At 36.8% G+C, this 21,718-nt stretch overlaps 2 protein-coding genes across 16 annotated transcripts in view; both read left to right on the forward strand.

The window, feature by feature from the left end:
* CCDC141 (coiled-coil domain containing 141) overlaps positions 1–5,519 on the forward strand; it is a 71,279-nt gene extending 65,760 nt beyond the window's left edge. For 3 of the 4 annotated variants that reach the window (XM_048310141.1, XM_048310143.1, XM_048310144.1), the window contains 4 exons: positions 3,498–3,652; positions 3,751–3,880; positions 3,973–4,135; positions 5,232–5,519. In XM_048310141.1, the coding sequence (XP_048166098.1) occupies positions 3,498–3,652; positions 3,751–3,880; positions 3,973–4,135; positions 5,232–5,355 (572 nt within the window). In that variant the 3' untranslated portion in view covers positions 5,356–5,519. Of the gene's footprint in view, positions 1–3,497; positions 3,692–3,750; positions 3,881–3,972; positions 4,136–5,231 lie in introns of those variants that run through there. The other variant, XM_048310142.1, reaches the window with a different exon arrangement.
* Positions 5,520–11,335: 5,816 nt separating this feature from the next.
* Positions 11,336–21,718, forward strand: part of TTN (titin) — a 245,176-nt gene continuing 234,793 nt past the window's right edge. For all 12 annotated transcript variants that reach the window (XM_048308565.1, XM_048308553.1, XM_048308560.1 and 9 more), the window contains exons 1-6: positions 11,336–11,524; positions 13,484–13,587; positions 17,807–18,010; positions 18,715–19,002; positions 19,785–19,873; positions 19,971–20,212. In XM_048308565.1, the coding sequence (XP_048164522.1) occupies positions 13,497–13,587; positions 17,807–18,010; positions 18,715–19,002; positions 19,785–19,873; positions 19,971–20,212 (914 nt within the window). In that variant the 5' untranslated portion in view covers positions 11,336–11,524; positions 13,484–13,496. The remainder of the gene's footprint in view (positions 11,525–13,483; positions 13,588–17,806; positions 18,011–18,714; positions 19,003–19,784; positions 19,874–19,970; positions 20,213–21,718) is intronic.

The raw sequence follows: 21,718 nt of genomic DNA on the forward strand, positions 1-21,718 counted from the left end.
AATACGTATAGGTGTTTTGTATTGTTCTGGTTCTTTCTTGGTTTACAATGTTAGTTTCCCCTCATCACAGTCACGGTTTTGGGCCTATAGTTACTTCAAGATCCCAAAGTGTTTTCATCTTCCCTATGGCTCCCGTATAGAAAAGATGTAAGCCTCAGTCCCACCATCCTTACAAGGAAGAGATCGGGCATATAACTAACCTACACTCCCTTCCTCCTTCCCCATATGCAGACACCGATTAGGAAAATGGTGAAAGATATTGCCTGTCTACAAAGGGGTGTTTACACAAAGTACCTAAATTTGGAGGGGGAAAGGGATTAATTATTTTCATTTTTCAAGAGAAGCAGCTTGAGGTCACATGTTTGAGTCAGTAGGCAAAGAGAGGATGAGTCATTACGCAGATTGGATCAGATGTGGCTGGAGCGGCAATGGAGAAGGTGACTTCCTCCCAAATGACTGGTAAGGTATGCTTACTTCTGCACCTTTCTCTGGAGACTTTTCTAGGGTAAAGGAGTAATTTTGGTGTGTGGTCCAGAGGAACTGTGTCTTGAAAAACTACTGCCAAGACTTTAAAGAGGTTAAGAATGGTATTCAAGGAGACTGGAGCTCTGGATTATGGATATTTCTGATCAATTGAGTCAGGAGATCCGCTTAATATTCCCAATAAAGGAATCTTTCTGTTTGTGTTAGGAGCTTGACTGAGACAAAATCTCTAAACAATAAAGTGTAGTGTTAATTTAGAGTAATGCTGAGTAAATACAAAGTCTCTAAGCAGCATGGTGGGAATCTGCCTAGCCTAATTTGTGGAGAAGACAGGGGAAGTTCATAAAATTGCTAATATCACATTTCAAGACACCAGAGATTGGAAATTACATGCCTAGAGTAAATAGATTAAGAATAACTGTGAAGCAATTTAATTTTACAAATGGCTCTTAAAACCAATTTGGCTTGACCTGTACTACATGTGTGTGAGAGAGATCTGAGGCGGGGGTGAAAGCTGCGTGATAGACGGATATGAAGGTGATCTTTCCTCCTGTAGTTTTTGAATTGCAGCAGATTGATGATTTTTCCGTGCTTATTTGCCAGTTTGCAGCATAACTCTACTGGTTCCTACCAGTATACTCGTGGAATATTTAATATTTGACAAAACTACTGTCTGAAGCCGTTAAGAGTGATATTTCAGTACCACTGACTATCTGATTATCTTTTCCCACAGTGGGGGAATGGATCTGTTCTTTCTAACCTTTATGGTTCATGGGATGTCCAGCCAAGAAATAAGTTGCAATTAACAAGTTTTTTTCTGAGTTTTTGTTATGATATCATGGGAAAACCATTGGTGAAATATAACCATCCATTCTATTTTGAAGGTTGTTGTCAGATGATGAAGTCTTTTACAGCAAACTTTGTTTCCTGTTGAGGTCAAGCCTGTGCCTGTAAGAGTTGTAGGAGCTGTCACTTCATGGGTTTTTTTGCACATACTTCTCTCTTTGCTCTCTAGAAACTGGTCATTTCAGTTTTTATGTTCTACTGCCTTACTGGTATAAAGTCAAGATGTGGTCTGATCATTATCAATGTCACCATTCCACTCGGATTTTTCTTTTTGTTTTTCTTCTTTTTTTTTTTTTGTATGGTAAAAACCATTCTGGTATGAGATGCAACATGACTTCACAAGGTAATCCAAACTGCACAAGTAGTGGAATCCAGCCAAGATTATCCCAAGGAGGGGCTGAAACCCACTTAATGTTTTCCACTGGAATACAAGCTAATCATGTTCTGTTTGTGGCCTATTGCTAACTGCCTGCAAAGAGTAGGCAGGGCTGTAAACTTGGCTCTCTTTCTTGAAGTGAAGCTGGAGATCTCAAATTTCTGGGCTTCAGGTGCATGCAAAGCAATAGGGGTGGCAGCTTGCACATGCTAACTTTCAACAGCTACGAACTGAATTGTCTGAGCTGCTCTGGCTGGCTAATACAGAGGTCACACCAGTTTAGCGCAAGTACAGGAGAGTAAAACTTATGTTATTCTGTTTTACAGTATCACCTCAGTCCTACAGTACATAGGAAGAATAGAAAAGCAGCTAAAATAATAATAAAATTATTGCAATTAAGAGCTCACCTAAGAAGTGAATTTATTAATACAGTAGTCAAAATGTCTGTCTCATTATGCCAGCAGGCCCACCTTTGGCAAAAATAGCCTTTAGCTCAATATATTTGGATTCAGAAGTTGATGTGCACCTGTGTGTGATAAGCTGATTTTTGTTCCATCATAGCATAAAGAAAAAATTTTCACCCTTAAACAGTGGAGTAAGGGTGGCATGGCAGTTTCAAGCTCTGTCATTTAACACACATTTCAGTAACTTTCTGTTTCTGAGAAGGTCAGTTATAACTTTTGTTAAATAATTTGGAAAGAAGGTACAATTTATGTCAGAGGAAGAAGGACACATTCTTTATGTGATAGAGATGCAAAAAGTTCATTTTTGTTGTAGTATATGTCTTTGTGTGTCCTTCTTGTGTTAACATCTTCTGCTTTATATTCCCTGTTTCAAGAATACTTAGTCTGAATTCTGAGGTTGTTTTCTCTTTTTACAGTAACCTCGTAGGTGGAATATGAGTGGAACCTCAGGTGGTAGTACAGTGATTCAGTAAATACACCTTTACAGCTCATTAAGTTACAAGTCACAGAAAGCAGTGCTTTTAGTCAGTACAAACTGATGCTGATGATTAAAATTTCTTCAATTTTGATGGGTCAGTTTGTATTGATCAGTCCTTGTAGTGGCTCAGGTGTCATCTGTCCTTCCAGAGTTGGCATGAAGCTAGCACAGAATCAATCTCATGTGTTTTGGGTATTTGCAATAGAAAAGCAATTACTTGCCCATCCTTCATCTGAATCAAATTTGTACTGGATGATGTGGTAGTACATGGTTTCAGTATTAATGATGGCCAAAATAGTGATGTGGTTGAAGTGGTAGAGAGGCCTCATTCTGCCCTTCATTTTTGTTGCAAATATCAATTCTTTTTATCTTTTCAATAACTTTTTTTTTTTTAACTAAAATAATAGGGGGGGAGAAAGTGAAGAAAGCATGATGTACAACAATGCACTAAATAAAAAAATTTGCTCTCATGACTTTGTCACTTTAAATTTATGTGAAATATTTACTTATCTGCCTTCACTGAAACAATAATTCACATAGACTTGCCTAATACCTACCAAACAACATGATTCTTCAGCATTTCCATGGAACTAATATCACTATGCTGATGCATGAAATTCTTAGGTGCTTAATATCCATGTTTTTTAGCAAACTTTATATTAGGTAGATAAATGATACATGCCTACTAACTGTCTTGCAAACAAGTTATCCTGAGTTCCAGGCATCAGTAAAGGCTCTCTTTGTCTTACAATGTGATGAAATTTATGAGAACAGATTTTTTTTTCTTCACTTGTTTCAGTTGTGTCTTTTAAAACACAGTGAATATTGATTTGATTACATTTTTTTTCAGTACAAGGAAAACAGCCAAACTTCATACAAAAGTTTGGACATAGAACTCTACAAGAAGGAGAAGATTTAATCTTGCATTGCACTATACATGGAAAGCCCAAACCACATGTCTTCTGGAAAAAGGATGATATCAAAGTGGTATCTGGAGATATCAGTGTATGTTCTAATGTTCTTGAAATTTTTCTTGGGAGAAAGGTAATTTATATTGCCTTATGCTACTAATTATGTCTTATGCACATTCTCTTCTTTTACAGATTGAGAAATTAGGAGATACCTATTACCTTTTAAAGAGAAATGTAGTCCTTGCTGATACAGGGAAATACATGTGTGTTGCCAGCAATGAAATTGGAAAGGCACATTGCTCTGCTTTCGTAACAGTGATAGGTGATTCGTCCTGCCAGCTGCATGCTTTTTGGCACCCTGTTGCCTTATTACATGAGCAACTCGTTCCCACTAATGTACATATTTTGTTTCAGGGAAAAACAATCCCCCTAAAACTTCCAGTGTAACTCAGGCTAAACCAGAATGGGAAGATGGATATTTTTCAGAAGAAGTGAATGTCACCACAACTGAGCTAGTACAAGCCCACCCACCACATGAGGGAGATCAAAGGCCAGTGGCTGAATGTACTCCAGTAAGGTAACTTGCATCTTACTCCATGCTACAACTTGTACTGCTGCAATAACTGTAAGCACCTTAATTTACAAAGTACACATCAAACACTCTTCCTAATCTATGAATTTTGGGGTAATGTACATTATGTGCATAATATGTGACTGCCTTTTTCACTTAATTCTTCATCAAAAGATATTTAATTTTTAGATGAAAGAGCTTTTAATTCATTAGAACATTGAGTCTTTGCAAGGTATTTATGTTTAGTGAAATATTTTTTTGAAATCTAGGCATCTCAATCTAGATTTTAATATAAGCTTGAAAAGCTCAAAGGCACAAAGTGTTCCAGGAGTTCAAATTGATGGAGCTACTTGAAGTTTCATCAACAGAATATATAAACAAAGGTTTCTACTAGACAAGTCTTATTCAGAAGAGTAAGTAGCAATCCTAATAAGACAGGAACTGTCACTGTTCATTAATTGATTAAAGATAATACTTCCCACTGTGCAATTTGAGATTAAATAAATGAGATGCATGAAGCCACTAGTCCCTGTGGTGACTTTTAGCACAGGATGAAATCTTGCCTCATGAATTTAGACTCTGATAAAAAAGGAAGAGCAGTTTTATTTTGTCTTTAAGTTCCTGAAGTTTATCTATCTAGAGGTAGAGCAACGTGTAACCATAGAAGAACGTTGTTGCATATGTTGATTCAAAGGCTTTGTCCTTTTCCTTGTGAGCTGCCTGCACACTTTGCCTCATGTCCAGCTGACAAAGTGTTGATCCCACATAATTTGTTCAGGTTTTTTTCTGTAGTGCTGTGATAGGGCAGTAAAAAATAACATGCCAGATCATTGTAATTTTACTTAAGGCACATAGAGACTTCAGTATGATTAAACCATGTAGACCATACAGAAAGGTCAGATTTATCCTATTTTTTTCTCTTACCTTCTGTTGTTTATAGCCAAAAGTGTCTTCTGATCAGTAAAATGAGATTTAGAATATTTTATGTTCTCCGTAATTACTGTTTGTTTCATCTCTAATCTTGTGTTTTCTCAAAACCACGAAGAACTGTCTGTGCCACCATTAAAAGTGTGGACAATATTAACTGACCTTTTTAAAACAGGTTTAAAGAGAAACTCTGGTTCCAAGGAGTGCATCTTGAACTTGAGAGGCCACAAGAGATTAACTTCAGTTTGAGACATGATCCCATTCTTCTGCCTGATGCAGTGGAAGAGAAGATGGACTGACCTGCAAGATGCCTGATCCCTGTGCAAGTTCATGTTGTTTGCTGTGTCCATTAGTAGATATTGGCCACGGGTGAGGAGCAGATGAATTTTGGGTGCTATCCAATATATATCTAGATTAAAATTTGTATTCTGTTCCTTTAAAAATAAATCAATATTAAAATTCACCTGTGTAGAGCATTTATTAGACAGTGATTATACAGTTTCTTGTGGGTTTGCTCTGGATTGTTGGACAAATCTAATAGAAGGTGATGAAGAAATATTCGCCTTCAAAATTACAGATCTCCTTGGTGATTGCTTAGTACCCACTATGGTATTCTTCTACAAATTCCATCAGTGGTATTAATTCCATTAATAGGTCTTCCCACTAGCTAATATAGAGAATTAGGATTTAAACCAAAATGAGTTTATAACTATAGAATTCTTCAGTTTATTAAATAGTGTTAATTGTCGGATTTCTAACAGCTTTGAGACACTTCTAGGAGGCCAGGCACCAAAAGGAGTGGTTACTAATACTAGCAAACCTTGTCTAATGCTTGCTTAGTAACAAGAATATCTTCAGGGAAGAGAAAGTCTCTCTCTAAGGCAGCATAATGGAGAAGTATTCACTGCAATGCTTCTGCTTTCAGGACTAGATTAGTGTGACAATACAGTCCATTTCCAGTTGGTGCCTGTCATTGCAGTTCAAAGGAGTGGACTACGAAATGATATTAGTGCTAGCTTCAAAACACGTTGTTAGTATAGCCAAGGACTCTTCAATAAGAGAATTCCTCAAGAACCACAATGTCCAACATTCTGTCATTCTTTATATTCACATTGATTAGACCTACTCTGGTTTTGCATACCACAGCAATGCACTCACACTTCTCACAGAGAGCAGATAGGGATTTAAGCAGTGCAGCATTTTTGCGCTTCATCCAAGTAGATGTCATCTGTGCAAAATTGGCACTGAAATAATGTATTTAAGAATTGCTTAAATCATAATATCAAAACATTAGATATTTTTCTCCATCAAGGTGCAGGTTGCATAGCAGAATCTTAAATTTTTCTCCAAGTTAAAGTACAGGCAGAGAGAGGAAATGAGCTGAAAAAAAATACTATGTACATGTCTTCGCCTGATCACATAAATCACTTGCTTGACGTTATGGAAAAGTCAGTGGCATCCTGCCTGCAGAAGAGTCACAAGGCTATGTATATGTGCATATAAATATAGCAGCTGCAGACCGAGGTACTTGCTCTGCATATTTACCCTGTATCTCTCACAGATTTTTCCAAAATGGAATGAAGACAAGTGTCAAACATCTTATGGATCCCATGCAATTACTTTTCCCATCTAAGCCCCTCGTTTGCACGTGTTATTTAGATTTAAAGATCTCACAGAAAAAATTGTGTTTCTAACTGTACTCACATTCAGAAGACTGACAAAGTACATATCAGATGTCCATCCTCTCCTTCCCCCCCAAATTATAAACCCCATAAAATTAATGTTCTTTTCTCAGCTGGAATCTGTTAGTGTGACATATATAATTTCCTATTTAGAAATTCATTCTGTAAAAATTAAAGTGTAGAATTCAGTGCTTGCTGGTCTTGGATGCTCACCAGATTTAAAGCACTGGATTCTTTTTGCTTTTCCTCGATTGTTAGACTGTGAGAAAAACTTTAATATTTGAGGCTTTTTTCCTCTTGATTCACAAAACAACACTCAAGAAAAAAAGTTTCGATGCTTTTTTAAATACATGGGGCAAACCAGAAACCTATATATCTGTTCTTAGTTGTGGTTTTCTTACAAAATAGTAGAAAGTGGGTTTTATAAATAAATAAAAATCCATCAACCTTCTTTTGCCAATGAGGAACACAGCTATTGCTCCAAGTGTTCCCTGAAAATGCATCCATTATGAAAAATGGTGTGTTTGTTTCTTTTCATTTTAAAAATCATGGATGTCCATGTATTTATTAAACGGTTTCCAAATTTGACAAAATATGTGTATCTATTAAATGCTAAGGACAGTCTTAATGTTGTGTAAAACTTGTCCCCAGTATAATGACATTAACTACTGTTTTGTGGAAGGAAACGGAACACTTAATAAATATATTCTTTACTCAGGGGCCAGGTTTTGTTAGTAGGGCCTGCTTTCTAAGGTGAAGTGCTGACAATGTAAATTTTTTTCTTTCTTGTTCCACATATGTAAATGTGTGAGGATGATATATAAATAACATACAAGGAAAACTTGTCAAAAGTGACATCTGTAAATCTCCTTCTTAGGTATTTCCAGTGAGACTATGTAAGTGACTCCTATCATCATGAAGTTAGTGAAAAGGAACCCTGATAATGTGCAGTGCCGTTTCCAATAAGTTGTTCCCATATGAAACAGATAAAGTCGTTTCAAAACTTAGTGCCTTAGTTATGTTTTCTACTTTGGAAGCAACTGACAGTGCCTTCTTCAGTAACAATTTTTTGCAAGCAGGTTTTAGTTTGTATTGAAAAAGGCTAGTGTATCTTGCATATTCAATTACAGTGGCTCAAATAAGAATCTTTAGCACCTGAAAATGTAGCAGCCTTTCAGAAGCCAGCTGCAGCGGACAAACGTGGATATTCTCATGCGTATAATTCAATTTATAGCCTGTATTTAAGGTTTTAAAGGTTTTGTTACAAAGTATTGTTTGTAGTATTAGCAGGGAAAGGGAAGTTGATAAAGGTGGTTGAAATATGTTTTGATTTCAAGTCAGTATTTAGTGATTTAACAGTTTAGAATTTTTTAGTTATTTCTAAGTTTAAAGAAAGAAAGTGGGTAAGAGAAGGGAAAGTAATTTTTTTTCTTAAGTGTACTTGGAAAAATGGAAATTCAGCAAGAATATAAATATATTTTGGGTTCTGTTTTGTCAGTTCTATAAGTATTTAGGACAGCATTTTATCAGTGAGAATTTTTATGTAAAGTGGCCAAATTATTTATCTCATTACTCCCTTGGTTCACACAGTTGATCGGAGGACAGAGTAAAATGAAAATAGTAAATAAAAGGAGATATAATAGTTATTGTATAGGAAAGAACGGAACCAAGGGAGACAGTGAAAATGGAAGTAAAGAAGGAAATGGGAAAGGTACTAATTTTTTTACTCAGTTTGCAAATTAGCATTTGTAGATAGACTAGGGGACCAGGAAAGAAAGCAGGATTTGTGCTACATTGGCTGTGCCGCTACAGCAGAGTACACTGGTAGTACAAAACTACCAGTGTTTGGCAAACAATGAAGAAAAGTAAAGACCGTGAAGTTTTAAAAGAAGTATTAGGAAATTCTGCTCAAAAAAGCACAGTAAAAACTTGTTTAGGTGGCACTTTGAAATTTTAAGTGTTCAAGAAATAATTAATTTTGTCTTTCAGCTCTGACTAGAGCCTTCAGCTTTCAAGGCATCTTCATGTGGGCCTAGTAAGGCAGCTCCATTGATCAAGTCATTAGGATTATTACAATTAATCAAAGTGAATCACATACAAAGAGATTGCAGGTGCTCACACCACAATGTTTCACTGTGTTAAACATCACCTGCTACTCCTTAAATGTGTTGTGCCCTACTATGTAGTACATATGTTAACATTGGCAATACATAGTTCATACTTCAAGCAGTATCAGACTGAAGCAAGCAGATCCTGAAATTTTCATAACTATCCCAAATTTAAATATCTTCCTGACAAAAAAGTCTTATCTGGATCTGATTTTTGTTTGATGCTAGAGAAAAGAAATAACATCATTTTTACCAGCAGTATGACTGAAGTCGTCCTTCTGATTTTTCTTGTGGGTACACTATGTGACACTAAACATGTAGAAATCATGTGATATAAATGTGACAGAAGGCATGTAGGATAAATAATTCATATTTCCTTGAGGACATGAGGTAAATATGCCACTGTTCAATTTCATTTCTGTATTAAAAGTAAAAAATTGAGAAGGTAAAAGCTTTTGTTGGAATGGAAACAGATGATTAAAAACAGATGTAAAAGTTAAACAGAAAGGAACTTATTTTTTAAAATACAATCTATTTGCTTTAAGTATTTGAAAGCAGGAAATTTTTTCCCTTGTAACATTATTGTTATCAGTCATTGTTGACTTGATGTTAATAGAAACACACAAACTTCTGACCATCTCATAACTTCAAAAGTGGCAGGCTTTATATTTCTGTCATTTAAAAATTATCACATGTTCATAAAAATTTTAATTGTTTATTTGATTTAGACATCATCATTAAGCTGCCTGCGTTTTTTAGTTTGCAAATACTAGCCTGTGTTTTTCTTCAAGCTGGATTTTTCACTGACTATTTAAGTGTTTAGCTACAGAGAAAAACATTTCTCTGCTAATTTAACAGGTCTCTACTTAGAAATTTTATATCTTTTACACAAGATTCTTTGGATATTTTATGCCTTTTGGTATAAGCTAGCTTGACCTCCCCCTCATTGCATTTGCTGTCATTCTCAGTCTTGTACAGAGTGATTAGACTCTCTGAAATCTATTTGCAAAAAGAAATTAAAAATGAGCCATGGTTCAGGTAGTACCAGTGTACAGACTGTTCCTCCCGTTTGTGTTGCTGTTGATACTGCTGCATGCCTAGAGTAGCCATGAAGTTGCCACCTTATGAGATGGATAAATTAAAGAGCAGATCAAATTTCTGAAGTTATTTTATGAGATCACAGCAATATGTAATTTCTTATTTTTTTCAGATCTGCAAACTATAGCATTATGACTCCCTTGCAGGAATCACAGCAGTGAAACTCTCTCTCTCCTTGGCATTTTCTGCCTCTCTTGCTGGAGGTTTCCTTCAGGTTGTTTTCAAACACAAGTGCAGCTGATAGTACAGAACTCCAATCTGTCTTTACTTATCTCAGCATTCTCAGGGAGGTCCTTTTCGATGTGGAACTTGGTAACCTCAGACTGAAGTTCTCCATTTACCAAAGCAGCTAAGCACATGCTTGATTTTAAGCAAATAATTTTAAGTAAGTCTTCTTATGAGCCAGTTATGTGCTTAAAGAGTTTGCTAGATAGGCAGGAATAGGAACAGGCAGACGAGGTAATGTGGTAAAACACCTCCCATTCCAGCCATAAACAAGAGTAGTCTTCTAACTCTGATGTCTGTTCCAGCAGCAACTCTAATAGCACAGTTAGCTGTGTAGTGACAAAGCTGGGCTAATGGAAGTTCACAAACCAATATGCTGTTCCATGGTCTGAGGTCTGCACAAGGCCTACACAGGTGTAGAAAATAGCAGTTAGACTTAAAATCTTTTTTTAAAATGACAGTATTTGTCTGTGTCAAATTAATTTCACAAAATTTGTGTTTCTGCACATTGTATGCTACTGTTTGTTAAGCTTAACTGCTTGGAACATCCAACAGAAAAATTGTGAAAGAAACAAAAACAACCCTAGAGCACCAAATCTATGTATTACCTAACACAATTTTAGAATTCAAAGTTATGCAAAATAAAAAGTTTAAACAGTGTATTCTAATAGTGCGCAGCCACTTGTCTGAGCTCAGCTTACTTATTTAGTCTAGTGATTGACACATGCATTTGGTGTGGCTTCTTGGATGTTTTATAATGAAAGAAAGTAAGACTGAGTCTCACTGATATGATGACTTCTGACTTGTCCATTTGCCCTGCTAAAATGCTTCTTTATTGTTCTCTTTGTCTTGTGATTATGACTTAGGAAATTTCCAATGGCTTGTAAACTGCACTTCATAAACTAAATTGAATTATAAACCAAAAGCTTTGGAACAGCTGAGGTTTCCTCAGTGAATCCCTTTTGTGCCTCCAAAGTTAGCCTTGTCAATCAAAACCAAGAGGGGTGTATGGTTACAGAGAGTGAATCCCCTCTCACAAGATACTTTCTTTCAGGAAACCAATCAGAACTGGCACTGACATGATGAGGCAGACCTGTCAGCAGAGCTGGGGTATATAAAGCGAAACAACTATGTTAGCACTTCTGAGCAGTCGTGCATTCCCCGCCTCGCCTCGGGTGTAGGGATTGCAAAAAAACAAAACTACACTGTCAAGACTGTGTAGTTTTGTTTTTATGATTAGAGGCTCTACAATTCTCATGCTGGGATTGTCTAAAAAATCTTACTCTGGATAAGGACGTCGTTCAAGAAGATTTCGTTGGGCTTAGCCCACTCTTGCAGGCACTTTGAGAGATCAGGTTAGTAGCATGTTTCTGCTGGTGTAATAAGGGTTTTATCACTCATTAATAATCCTGTTACAATCTATTTTTTATAAATTTGCTCACGGGGGGGTATAGATTTCAGAGTATAGACGTGAAACACTTAAATCCTCTGTCAAGATTATATCCTTAATTTCTGGAGTAAGCGTTGATAACTCTCAGCAAAAAGGTTTTTTCCAGTGTATTTTATTGCTAAAGACTACATAAATTAAGATTTTAAAAGTGCATGGAAACATGTGCTTAACTTAAAAACTCCTTTCTGTTGGGAGTGTTCAAGGTTACGCTACTGCGAGATAAACTGAGAAGCTCCAAGAATAGCTCTGATAAAATGCATATGGTATCAGCTAAGCGTTGATGACTTTTTAAGGGAAACAACTGCTAAGGTATCAGTTACATGGCAGCTCTGGAACACTTGTCTGCTGTCATTCATGGCTGTGAAGGTTATTTCTGGAACATGACATTTTAGATGCATACTTTCAATTCTAATTATACAAGAAGCCTTATAAGATCAGATGTTCATCACCCGAATTTGCTTGGACAATGGAATATAGAGACTTTGTGGGAAGTCAAGGACAGTTCTATTTAATTAAATTATTTCTGATCTATCCTGCAAATTACATGTATGTACAAGCTGTCATAATGTTTAATTGTATGGTAAAATTATTTCCATTTTTTTTAGCTGAGCTCCAAAACTTAGTTGTAACTGGACCTGAAAATCCCAATACAATATCCAGTTCTGCTCTTATGCACCTATTGCATGTATGCATCAGGCCCTGATTTCTATGAAGGAACTCATGTAATGAAGAATTTTCACCCCTGTGAGAGGTAGAATAAACTTGACTCATAGTGAAAGAAACTTCACTTTCTCATTTTTAATTGAAGCTTGGGACTGTTGCAAAATCAGGCACAAAAGCCAAAGTAAATGGAAGTAAATATGTGAGTAAGATTGGCTTGAAAAATTGTGGGGCTTTTGTTTTGAGACCTGATATGCTCTCAGTGGAATTTTTTAATGAGGAAAAAAGGTAACTTTAATGGATGTATGTTAATATTGAGAAGATGCTAGCTACATTTTTAAAAACTGCACAGTTCAATATCAGTAAATAAATAGGTCATGCAAATATAAAATATCGGCACACAAGCTTTTCTAGTGGCAGTACGTTATTTCAAAGTAGGATCTTGTGGCATAGCAAGAGAAAGCAAACTTTCTTTCAGATTTCACATGGCTTTGCAGTTGTTCAAGCCATCATCAGTGGCTACCTTATATCCTAGCTCACATTTCGAAGGTGGCTGGCTTCCCATATTCAAAATTCCACTGAGATACTCTCTAAGAAAGAGGGGAATTTTATTTGCATCTTTAATACCAATATGCTTCTGTAAAGTGAAATTATTCACTACTTACAGGGTGCTTTTAAAACAGTCTCTTGGCATTTGGTTAATCATTAAGCTAAATACATTGCAGACCTTCATGTTTTTTTAAATTGCAACTTAGTGTCTTAGTTATGAGTTGTCTTCTCATTGCAGAATGCAAATATTTTGCACCAGCAAAATATTTTAAAAAATTATACAAGGAAATTACTTTCTCATAAGATAAAAAAGTTAATAGACAAAGAGAGGCAGGCCAAATGACCTGTGGAAGGTCACACAGTGAGTCAAGCAGAATTTTGTCTCCTGCTGCATATTTGCAATGCCAAAGCACAGCTCTGCTAAATATAAAGGTTTCCCATCCAACTCAGCCAAGCATGCTCCAAGAGTAATTTGCTTTACAACTTTGTCAAAACCCACAGTCTTTACATTTTGCCAGGTCATTCCGATTTAAAACTGAGAAGAGTAGATTTTTCAGAGAATAACTACAAGTATTCTTAAAATCTTGCAAGAAGTGTGTGCATATAATAACATTTCCACCATTGATAACTAATTATGGGCTTTTTTTGCTTGCAGAGTGCCTGTAAAGATGACGACAAAAGCACCAACATTTACACAGCCATTACAAAGTGTTGTGGCACTGGAGGGTAGTGCCGCAACCTTTGAGGCTCATATTAGTGGTAAGATTTTGATTCACTCTTCCAAGATTTGCTATTGTTTATCACTCATTTCTTTTCTAATGAAAAATGATGACACTTTTCATAGATCATAATCTGATATGAATGGGTAAAATGAGTTCTGAAACATGCATATATATCCATATCACGCAGTGCTGATCAGCACTGTGAGGTGCTGTCAAATATCCACAAACATACTGTATAAACTTACACGGCTGTCCAAGCAGTAGCCAATTGTCCTGCCATACCCCTGGTGTCTGACTCTCATGTATGTTAGAACCATCAAAACTGGAGTGAAATACCTTTAAATGTATATATATAAAAATACACACTGTGTTCATGAGGGAACTTCATGTGCCTGCAGAAAGAATAATCCCATTTGGATGATGACTGGACAGAATTAAAAGTCAGGGTGCAAAAAGCAGGGTTTATGCTAGCTCTTCCAAGACCTTTTGCTAAGCTTTACTCTAGCTAAGATGTATTTCTGTGCCCTTAAATTTAATAATTCCAGAGTTCTAGGAGAGGGATTAAAAGCACAAAATGTAGGCCCACCTGGCCACTGAAGAGGGTAGAAAACCCTAGTATGCTAAATAATAGATGTATCTGGTGATCCTGATGGTAACATCAGGCTGGATTAATACAATTTATGTTGGCTATGCAATTTAAAGATGCCAAGCAATTTAAAGGATGCTTGATTTCTCCAGTCTACAAACACCCTATCTTGTGAAAAACACCATGCAAACCCCTGAGATAATGTTACCAGAGACCCAACACCCTGTTCTAAGAGTATCTCTAACCTCAGCAGTGACTAAGGGGAAATGGCATATGTTCCTGCTGGTGGAATTATATTGTCTTACAGGCATTAGCAATGTGATGGTCCACATACCATAAAGCACTTCTCAGATTCTCTGTGACAGGTGCAAACACATGATCTGTGCAACTGTAAAGATCTCTGACATCTATGGTCCATGTATTTCATCCCTTGCTCCCTTTGCATAACACCGGCTCACCCAAGGTGTTTGAACATGTCCTGCAGTTTGCATCCATGACATTTTTTCATGCCATATACTATTATTTGGCCCTTACTCTTCAGTTAATTGCCCTGATTTTCTCTTCTTTCTTCTGCAGTGTAAATTTTCTGTGAAATTTTTTTCCACTGATGTTTGCAATACTTATTATTATGATGAATCCTTAAATATATCATCAGAAAAAGTTAGGATGCTAATATTATTATTCAATGTGTGATTTTGGCTAATTTCATTTGTGTGATATTATGGAGTACTTGTGAGAGGAACTTGATTTCTTACTAAGTGAAGACGCAGCAGTTTTTCTAATAGCATATGCCATATTTGTATGTTAGTCTCAAATATCTTGTGAGTCAACCTCTTGTTGGGTTTTTTTTCACACTGTGAGATTCTGGTATCTCTTTCCTGCCCTACAAACATCCAGCAAGCTTGAAAGATCTGACAGTGGCTTGGCATTTAGTTTTTCTACAGCATAAAAAACAGGATAGGTTTTTACTGTAACAAATTGCATAAATAAAGGACTACACAGCTTTATCCTGCTGTAATGTTTGCCCTTTCTATCTGTCATGAATTATTGTCCATTTGAAATTCAGAATTTTTCTCTATCTCTAATAACACTGCTCTTTTATATAATTCAACTATTAATACGGAGCTACAGTTCAAATGTGAAGAGCTCAGTTAATCTAAGGGTATCAAGAAGAGCTTAGCAACCACCTGAGATGCAATTTTGCTGTGTGTAAACTAGAACAAATTAATTGTGCTGTTGTATTAGACTGTGAATTAAGTGTCACATTACATAGGGTTGATATCAGATGAGTATACTCAGCATGTAACAGAAAGCACAGAACACACAAACCCTGTTATTAAAAGCAGCGAACGCCAGAGCAGCCACGACATCGTCACAGGGGGAGTCCTACTGGGTCACCAGTGACTGAGGAGTCATGAGACAAGAAAGTCAGAAGTGTTGCTGGCATTAGAACTGTGCCAATGCTCATGTCTCCACAGTGCTGATCAAGTTTGATTTTTTTCATAAAGAACTGACCTGTACCCTTTATTGAACTGATATTTAAGGGTATTACCCAGTGCAAGACAGCCCTTAAATAGTGCTCACTTCTGAAAGCAGCACACAGATCATACACAAGCTGGCAGTTCCTCTCACATCATTGTGAGGAGAATCTTATTGAATTCAATTACTGAAGAGGTGAATCTGAGGCACGTCTGGTCAATTTTCTTCTTTTTGGCATTAAAGTTCAAAAAACCTCAAGGACAGTTTTAAAATGAAAAGAGATTGTCCTAATAATTAATAGATAAATCATAGTGTCATTTGGGACATGTAGAAGTAAACCCCTACTCCATACAGACCAGGCACATATATCTTTATTCTGAGTTAGATCTTACCTAGCTCTGGGACATGGGCGTGCTAGTAAATTTATGGACTCGAATTTTTGATATAAACTTGGGCTCAGATTTCTAAAATGGTTTCTAGCTTTGGATCCCTTGTACACAGCAGTTTGAGACATGAAAACAGACTCCATTTTGAAAATGCAGACCTTTTTCAACCTGCCACAGAAACTCCCATGTTTTCTAATCATCATATAATACCACCACAAGAAAATAGAACTTTTGACAATGTTTCAAGAAATTCACTATTGAGGACATGTTTCTGGGAGGTTTCCTTGCTTAAAACAATTTTAAACTAATTTTCACAAATATTGAGGACACATAGCTCTGAATGAAATCACTGGGGTCTGCTATATACTCTATGTTTATGATGATAATGCCTAAGTTGCCCTACACCAATAGCACAAAACTGAACTATACTATCCCATCAGGACTCTTTGATAACTTCCATCTGTGAAAGTTCCAATGCTTAAATGTTCTTTTACCCTTTTGATTTCTCATCCTCCCTAAAACTGTCCACATTCTGTGTGTGCGAGTTTCTGTTTTACAGTTCTCTTAATACCAGTGCTTTACTGTGAGTAAGATTTTAAGCTTTCCTAACCAAGTCTGATGGGACTGCAGTCAACCAGTAAAAGCTTCAATCTACATATCACAGCTTCTCTTTCACTTTAGTCTCACACCATCATTTTCCTGGTACATTGAAACCCTTAATAATTTATTTGGTTTATAGGCAGGATACCCTAGAAAGGAAGCAGAATTCTGTGCACCTGGGGTTTTCCAAACCACAGAGATTAGAACTGGGAAAATTAACTCATCTGTAAATGCAGTCTCAGATCTCAGTCCTGAGCCCCTGTGCAGCACAACTGATGATTTGGGTTGAGTGGATATGTACATGAAGTGAATTTGCAGGGATTTTAATTTCTAAGAATTTATGTTCTAGGACTATGAAAAAGATTTTGAGCTGGAACCATCTCCTTAAATTACGTGTTCTCCTTATGTGAGAATGTGGCTCATATAAGAAGTTTACTTGTTCATCAAATGGATTTAAGTTGCTCAATAAATTTGGCTGAGTAGAACACTGGGAAGAGAATTTCTACAGGGAATCTAAAATCACCATTTGAATCCAAAAATTAGCTGTAGGTACAATTGAAATTTTTCTGACCAGAAGACTCTTGTTCATGACCCTGGCAACAAAAGAATTATGTATTTGAACAACAAGTTGATTCCAGATGACTGCTGCTGATCAAACTCAAAAAGTTCCAGAAAGAGAAATTAAAACCCCCAAAACTTTGCTAGCATTTGATTTTAATGTCTACAGCAGTCACTTTTTCTGTCACTTCATTTTCTAAAACCATGGTAGTGTTAGAACAAATGCTTCATTTGGTTGGAAGTACTGATCTTTACATTATCTCCAGACTATTGGACTGGATAAATATTCTAGCAATAACAAATCCTACTTACATACTAGAAAATAAGTTTTAAAAATACTGCACATGAATTAAATCATCCCCCTCATGATTTTAATGAACATCTATTTCTTAATAGGATTGCCAAACACTACAGTCCTCTCATTATTCGAGTGATTTCCTAAATACAGGAGCCAGTGCAGCTGTCCTATTGCTCTGTGCATTTTAGAGACCTTTCTAAAAAGAAATTCCTTTGCCACTGAACATATAGCCATGCCTATGGCATTATGCTCCACTGTAACTGTGCACACCTGAGTGTGTGTTCTGGTAATTTTTTATATCTGGCATTTCATAATGTCTTAACCTCCATTTATCCCCATTTCTCTGTAGGTTTCCCAGTTCCTGAGGTGAACTGGTATCGGGATGGCCAGGTTCTCTCTGCTGCAACCCTGCCCGGTGTGCAGATCTCGTTTAGTGATGGCCGCGCTAAACTGGTGATCCCCGCCGTGACAGAAGCCAACAGCGGAAGATACACTGTCCAAGCCACCAATGGATCTGGGCAAGCGACTAGTACTGCTGAACTACTTGTGACAGGTACAAAGCAGCTAAAGAAAGGCACCTCTGCCTGCTAGCAGTGTGAGAGATAGAAGAGTAACACATAATCAAACAGTTCCAATTTTAAGTACGTGATCACCAAAAAAATGGCAAACCTCATTCCTTTTCCTAAAGCGGTCTAGGATTCAGCATGTGTTCTCACCAGTAACATCTAACAGTGTCCTTTACATTTTAACTGTATAAAGTTTGATCTTGATCTCACAAACCCTTATTCATAATTACAAGCTTCTGGCTCAGTCCTTATACCTCTGCTCCTGTGGTCTGTCCTACTGGCTGCATTGAAATTGCTTGTAAAAGAAAGGATAAAGTTCTGCAGGATGGAGCCATTAATGATATCTAATGGTATCAATTATATTTAACAGAATAAGCCACATAAAGGGCCATACCGAGAGACTATGCTTAATGCCTATGGTTACAAATACTGTATCTGTAATTCTAGAAACATTTGCAATCATAGGTATAATCAGAAATATCAGAAATTTTAAATTCTTGAATAAAGCTAAGGGTGTTTGCATTTTGGCATATCAACTCCTAATGTTTTGAATATTTCAGAAGGTACTATCAGTAGCATGTGAAGAAGAAATAGACCTCATGCACTTCTAGTAATGAAAGTTTCTAGTTATTTGCAGTTCTTTTTAACAGATACCATTGTTTTTCTATTTACTTCTTCAATAAAAATGCAGCTGGAACAGCGCCACCAAACTTCTCACAACGACTACAGAGCATGACTGCAAGACAAGGAAGTCAAGTTCGACTTGACGTGAGAGTGACTGGAATCCCTACACCTGTGGTGAAGTTCTATCGGGATGGAGTAGAAATCAAAAGTTCCCCCGATTTTAAAATTGTACAAGAAGGAGACCTTTACAGCTTAATAATTGCAGAAGCATATCCTGAAGACTCCGGCACCTATTCCGTAAACGCCACAAATAATGTGGGACGTGCTACTTCAACAGCTGAATTGCTAATTCAAGGTAATAGAGCTAAAGTTGCAGGCCATGAAAATCAGAGCATTAATTGTAGTGGTGCAATATGCCCCACTTCATTCCAGTTATATCAACAAGTTAATTTATAACTTCTTTCTCAAGAGTTATTAACTTGCTGTGAAAAAAACAATGTCTTTGATGAAAATTGCGTAAGATTTTTGTCTGAGAATTAAAAGGACTTTTTCTCCAGAATGGGTCTTCTTTAAGTGGAGGATATAATTGATGGAAAGAAGTATGGGATACCTTGAGTTGTTCTCATTTTGGTCTGTAAATCTCTCAAAGTTTTATTTGTAAGCTGGCTTTGACAGAATAGATACATTAGACTGCATAACTGTACATGGTCTTGCAAATGAGGCTGGTAAGGATGAAGACAGAGAATTTTAGCAGGGAATCATGCTACCCAGAGCAGTCTTGCTTGGGTTTCACCTCAGTCAGGCTTAGAGATGCTGTAATCATTTTAGATCCAGGACTGATATGAAGAATCTACAATGAATGTATTTTATTTTGCTTTGAATTTTTTTCTAATGACTTGGTAATGCAGTAATATTGCTTCAACTGTTTTCACAATTACCCGTCTGTAGATATTGAAGGCAAAACAGATGGTTGCTCATTTTTATTTATTTTTATTATTTTTTTTATTTATTATTGTTTTTCAGTTGTGTATACAGATTTTTATATAATTGAAGTTGACCATTCACTTTTTTCTCCAACTGTTGATATATGATTGTTGCCATATCCAATTCTTTTGACCACATTTTCTCTTTCAAAAGGCGAGGAAGAAGCCGTTCCTGCTAAAAAGACGAAGACAATTGTTTCGACTGCTCAGATTTCAGAAACAAGACAAGCCAGAATTGAAAAGGTATAATTTTCAAAAACAAAGCAGGTATGGCTAAAGTGTGGAGGGTTACTTCTACAGTATCTCACCCTAGTTTTCTTTTTCTTGCTTTTCATTGTAGAAGACTGAAGCCCACTTTGATGCCAGATCACTTACAAGCGTTGAAATGATTGTAGAAGGTGCAACCACCCAACAGCTCCCACACAAGGCACCTCCACGAATGCCTCCTAGACCTACATCAAAATCACCAACCCCAACAACTGCTGCAAAAGCACAAATGGCACGACAGCAATCACCATCACCCGTTAGACAATCACCATCGCCCGTAAGACATGTCAGAGCACCAACACCCTCACCAGTAAGGTAAAATTACTATTCTTCCAGGCAATACTGGTTTTGGAGTCATTTTCACATACAGCAGTAATGCTGCAGAATGAGAGCATGGTACATAATGAAAGAATGCACAGACCTATTACTGACTGGGTCTATTTTGATGGCGAGCTGTAATGTTCTATATTTGCCACTGCTATAGAAGTGCATGCCTCCTATGTAGACTTCTATCCCCTATTGTAGAAAATCCCATTTGACTGCTCTACATGGAGCCAAAGCAGCACTTGCAGCTCCATTTCATGATGAAAGAGACGAAAACAGTAGAGCAGTTGGCCCTCGATTATTTTAGATGAACAGAGAAAAGAGCAATGACACTGATGAGTGGCAAACAGAACAAAAGGATATTTTAAAAAAATTGGCTCATGTTCTGTGTGTGCTGGTAATAACTACAGAAACAATGTTTTGAAGGTAGGCAAGCTAAATGTGGCTATGGAAAAATGAAGTTTAGCTCTGCTGCGTAGAGGCTCTAGAGAGGTAAAGTGAGTGATTTGAAGAGCAAGGCTCATGGTATGGGAGACCCCATGAGGTCTGTGCTGAGGGGCAGGTAAAATGAAGAGTTTTGAAAGTCCTGCAGTTTCAGTATCCTGAAGTACAAACATCATGGAAGGAATGTCTCCAAGCTGAGTGCTCAGAAGAGTCCCATTTAAGTTGCCAGAGCTGGCTGTGCTGGTGAATTTTGCCCCATGAGAATAACTTGCAAGGACAGGAATAAACAGACGGATAGCAACAAGCAGTAACTAACAAACCGCATACATGAAAACAGAATTCAATAGTGCCATCTAGAGTACATATGGAACTAGAAGTTTATCCTCCCTTGCTAGTAGACCCCTTTTCAGCATACAAGACATTAGAAAAAAATAAATCTTAAAATTACTATGATGATGCTGCCCCCTACTGCTGCTATTTGCTAATGTTCTCTTGGAAATACAGCCCACAAAATTCCACTCAAAGAAATTCTAAGTTAGAAAATCTGTTTAAGAATTTTGGAAAATGCTTTAAAACTGTCTGCTAGGATTAGGATTGAATTTTTGGAATATCAAAATTTAGAAACTAGCACTTGTCAAGTGGAATATTGTGTCTGAGATTTGTAAATATAAGTGTGGGGAGAAATACAGGCACTGATAAACTTGCCTGGATTATGAGTACATACATGAGTGATACATGGAAATAAGATGTAGTACAGGAGTACATCCAGTTGTTTTGCTAGGTGGTTGCCACATGACATTTTTATAAAGATTGTTTACAATTATTATTTTGTCTCTCTACAGAAACTGGACCATGAATGTATTATGTAGTATTTACAGCCTGTGAGCCTTTTATGTTATTCCTATTAGGAGAATCAGGATAGAGCAAATGCAAAATCAATTTCAAATATATTTCAAATATATTTGGTTGAGTGAAATTTCTTTTACCACATGCTCTTATTTCTTTTTGGAAACTAAGCTACTACAAAGATAGGTTACAGTTATGAGGATGACA

The sequence above is a fragment of the Corvus hawaiiensis genome, chromosome 7 (assembly GCF_020740725.1).
Source record: "Corvus hawaiiensis isolate bCorHaw1 chromosome 7, bCorHaw1.pri.cur, whole genome shotgun sequence".
Taxonomy (NCBI): domain Eukaryota; kingdom Metazoa; phylum Chordata; class Aves; order Passeriformes; family Corvidae; genus Corvus; species Corvus hawaiiensis.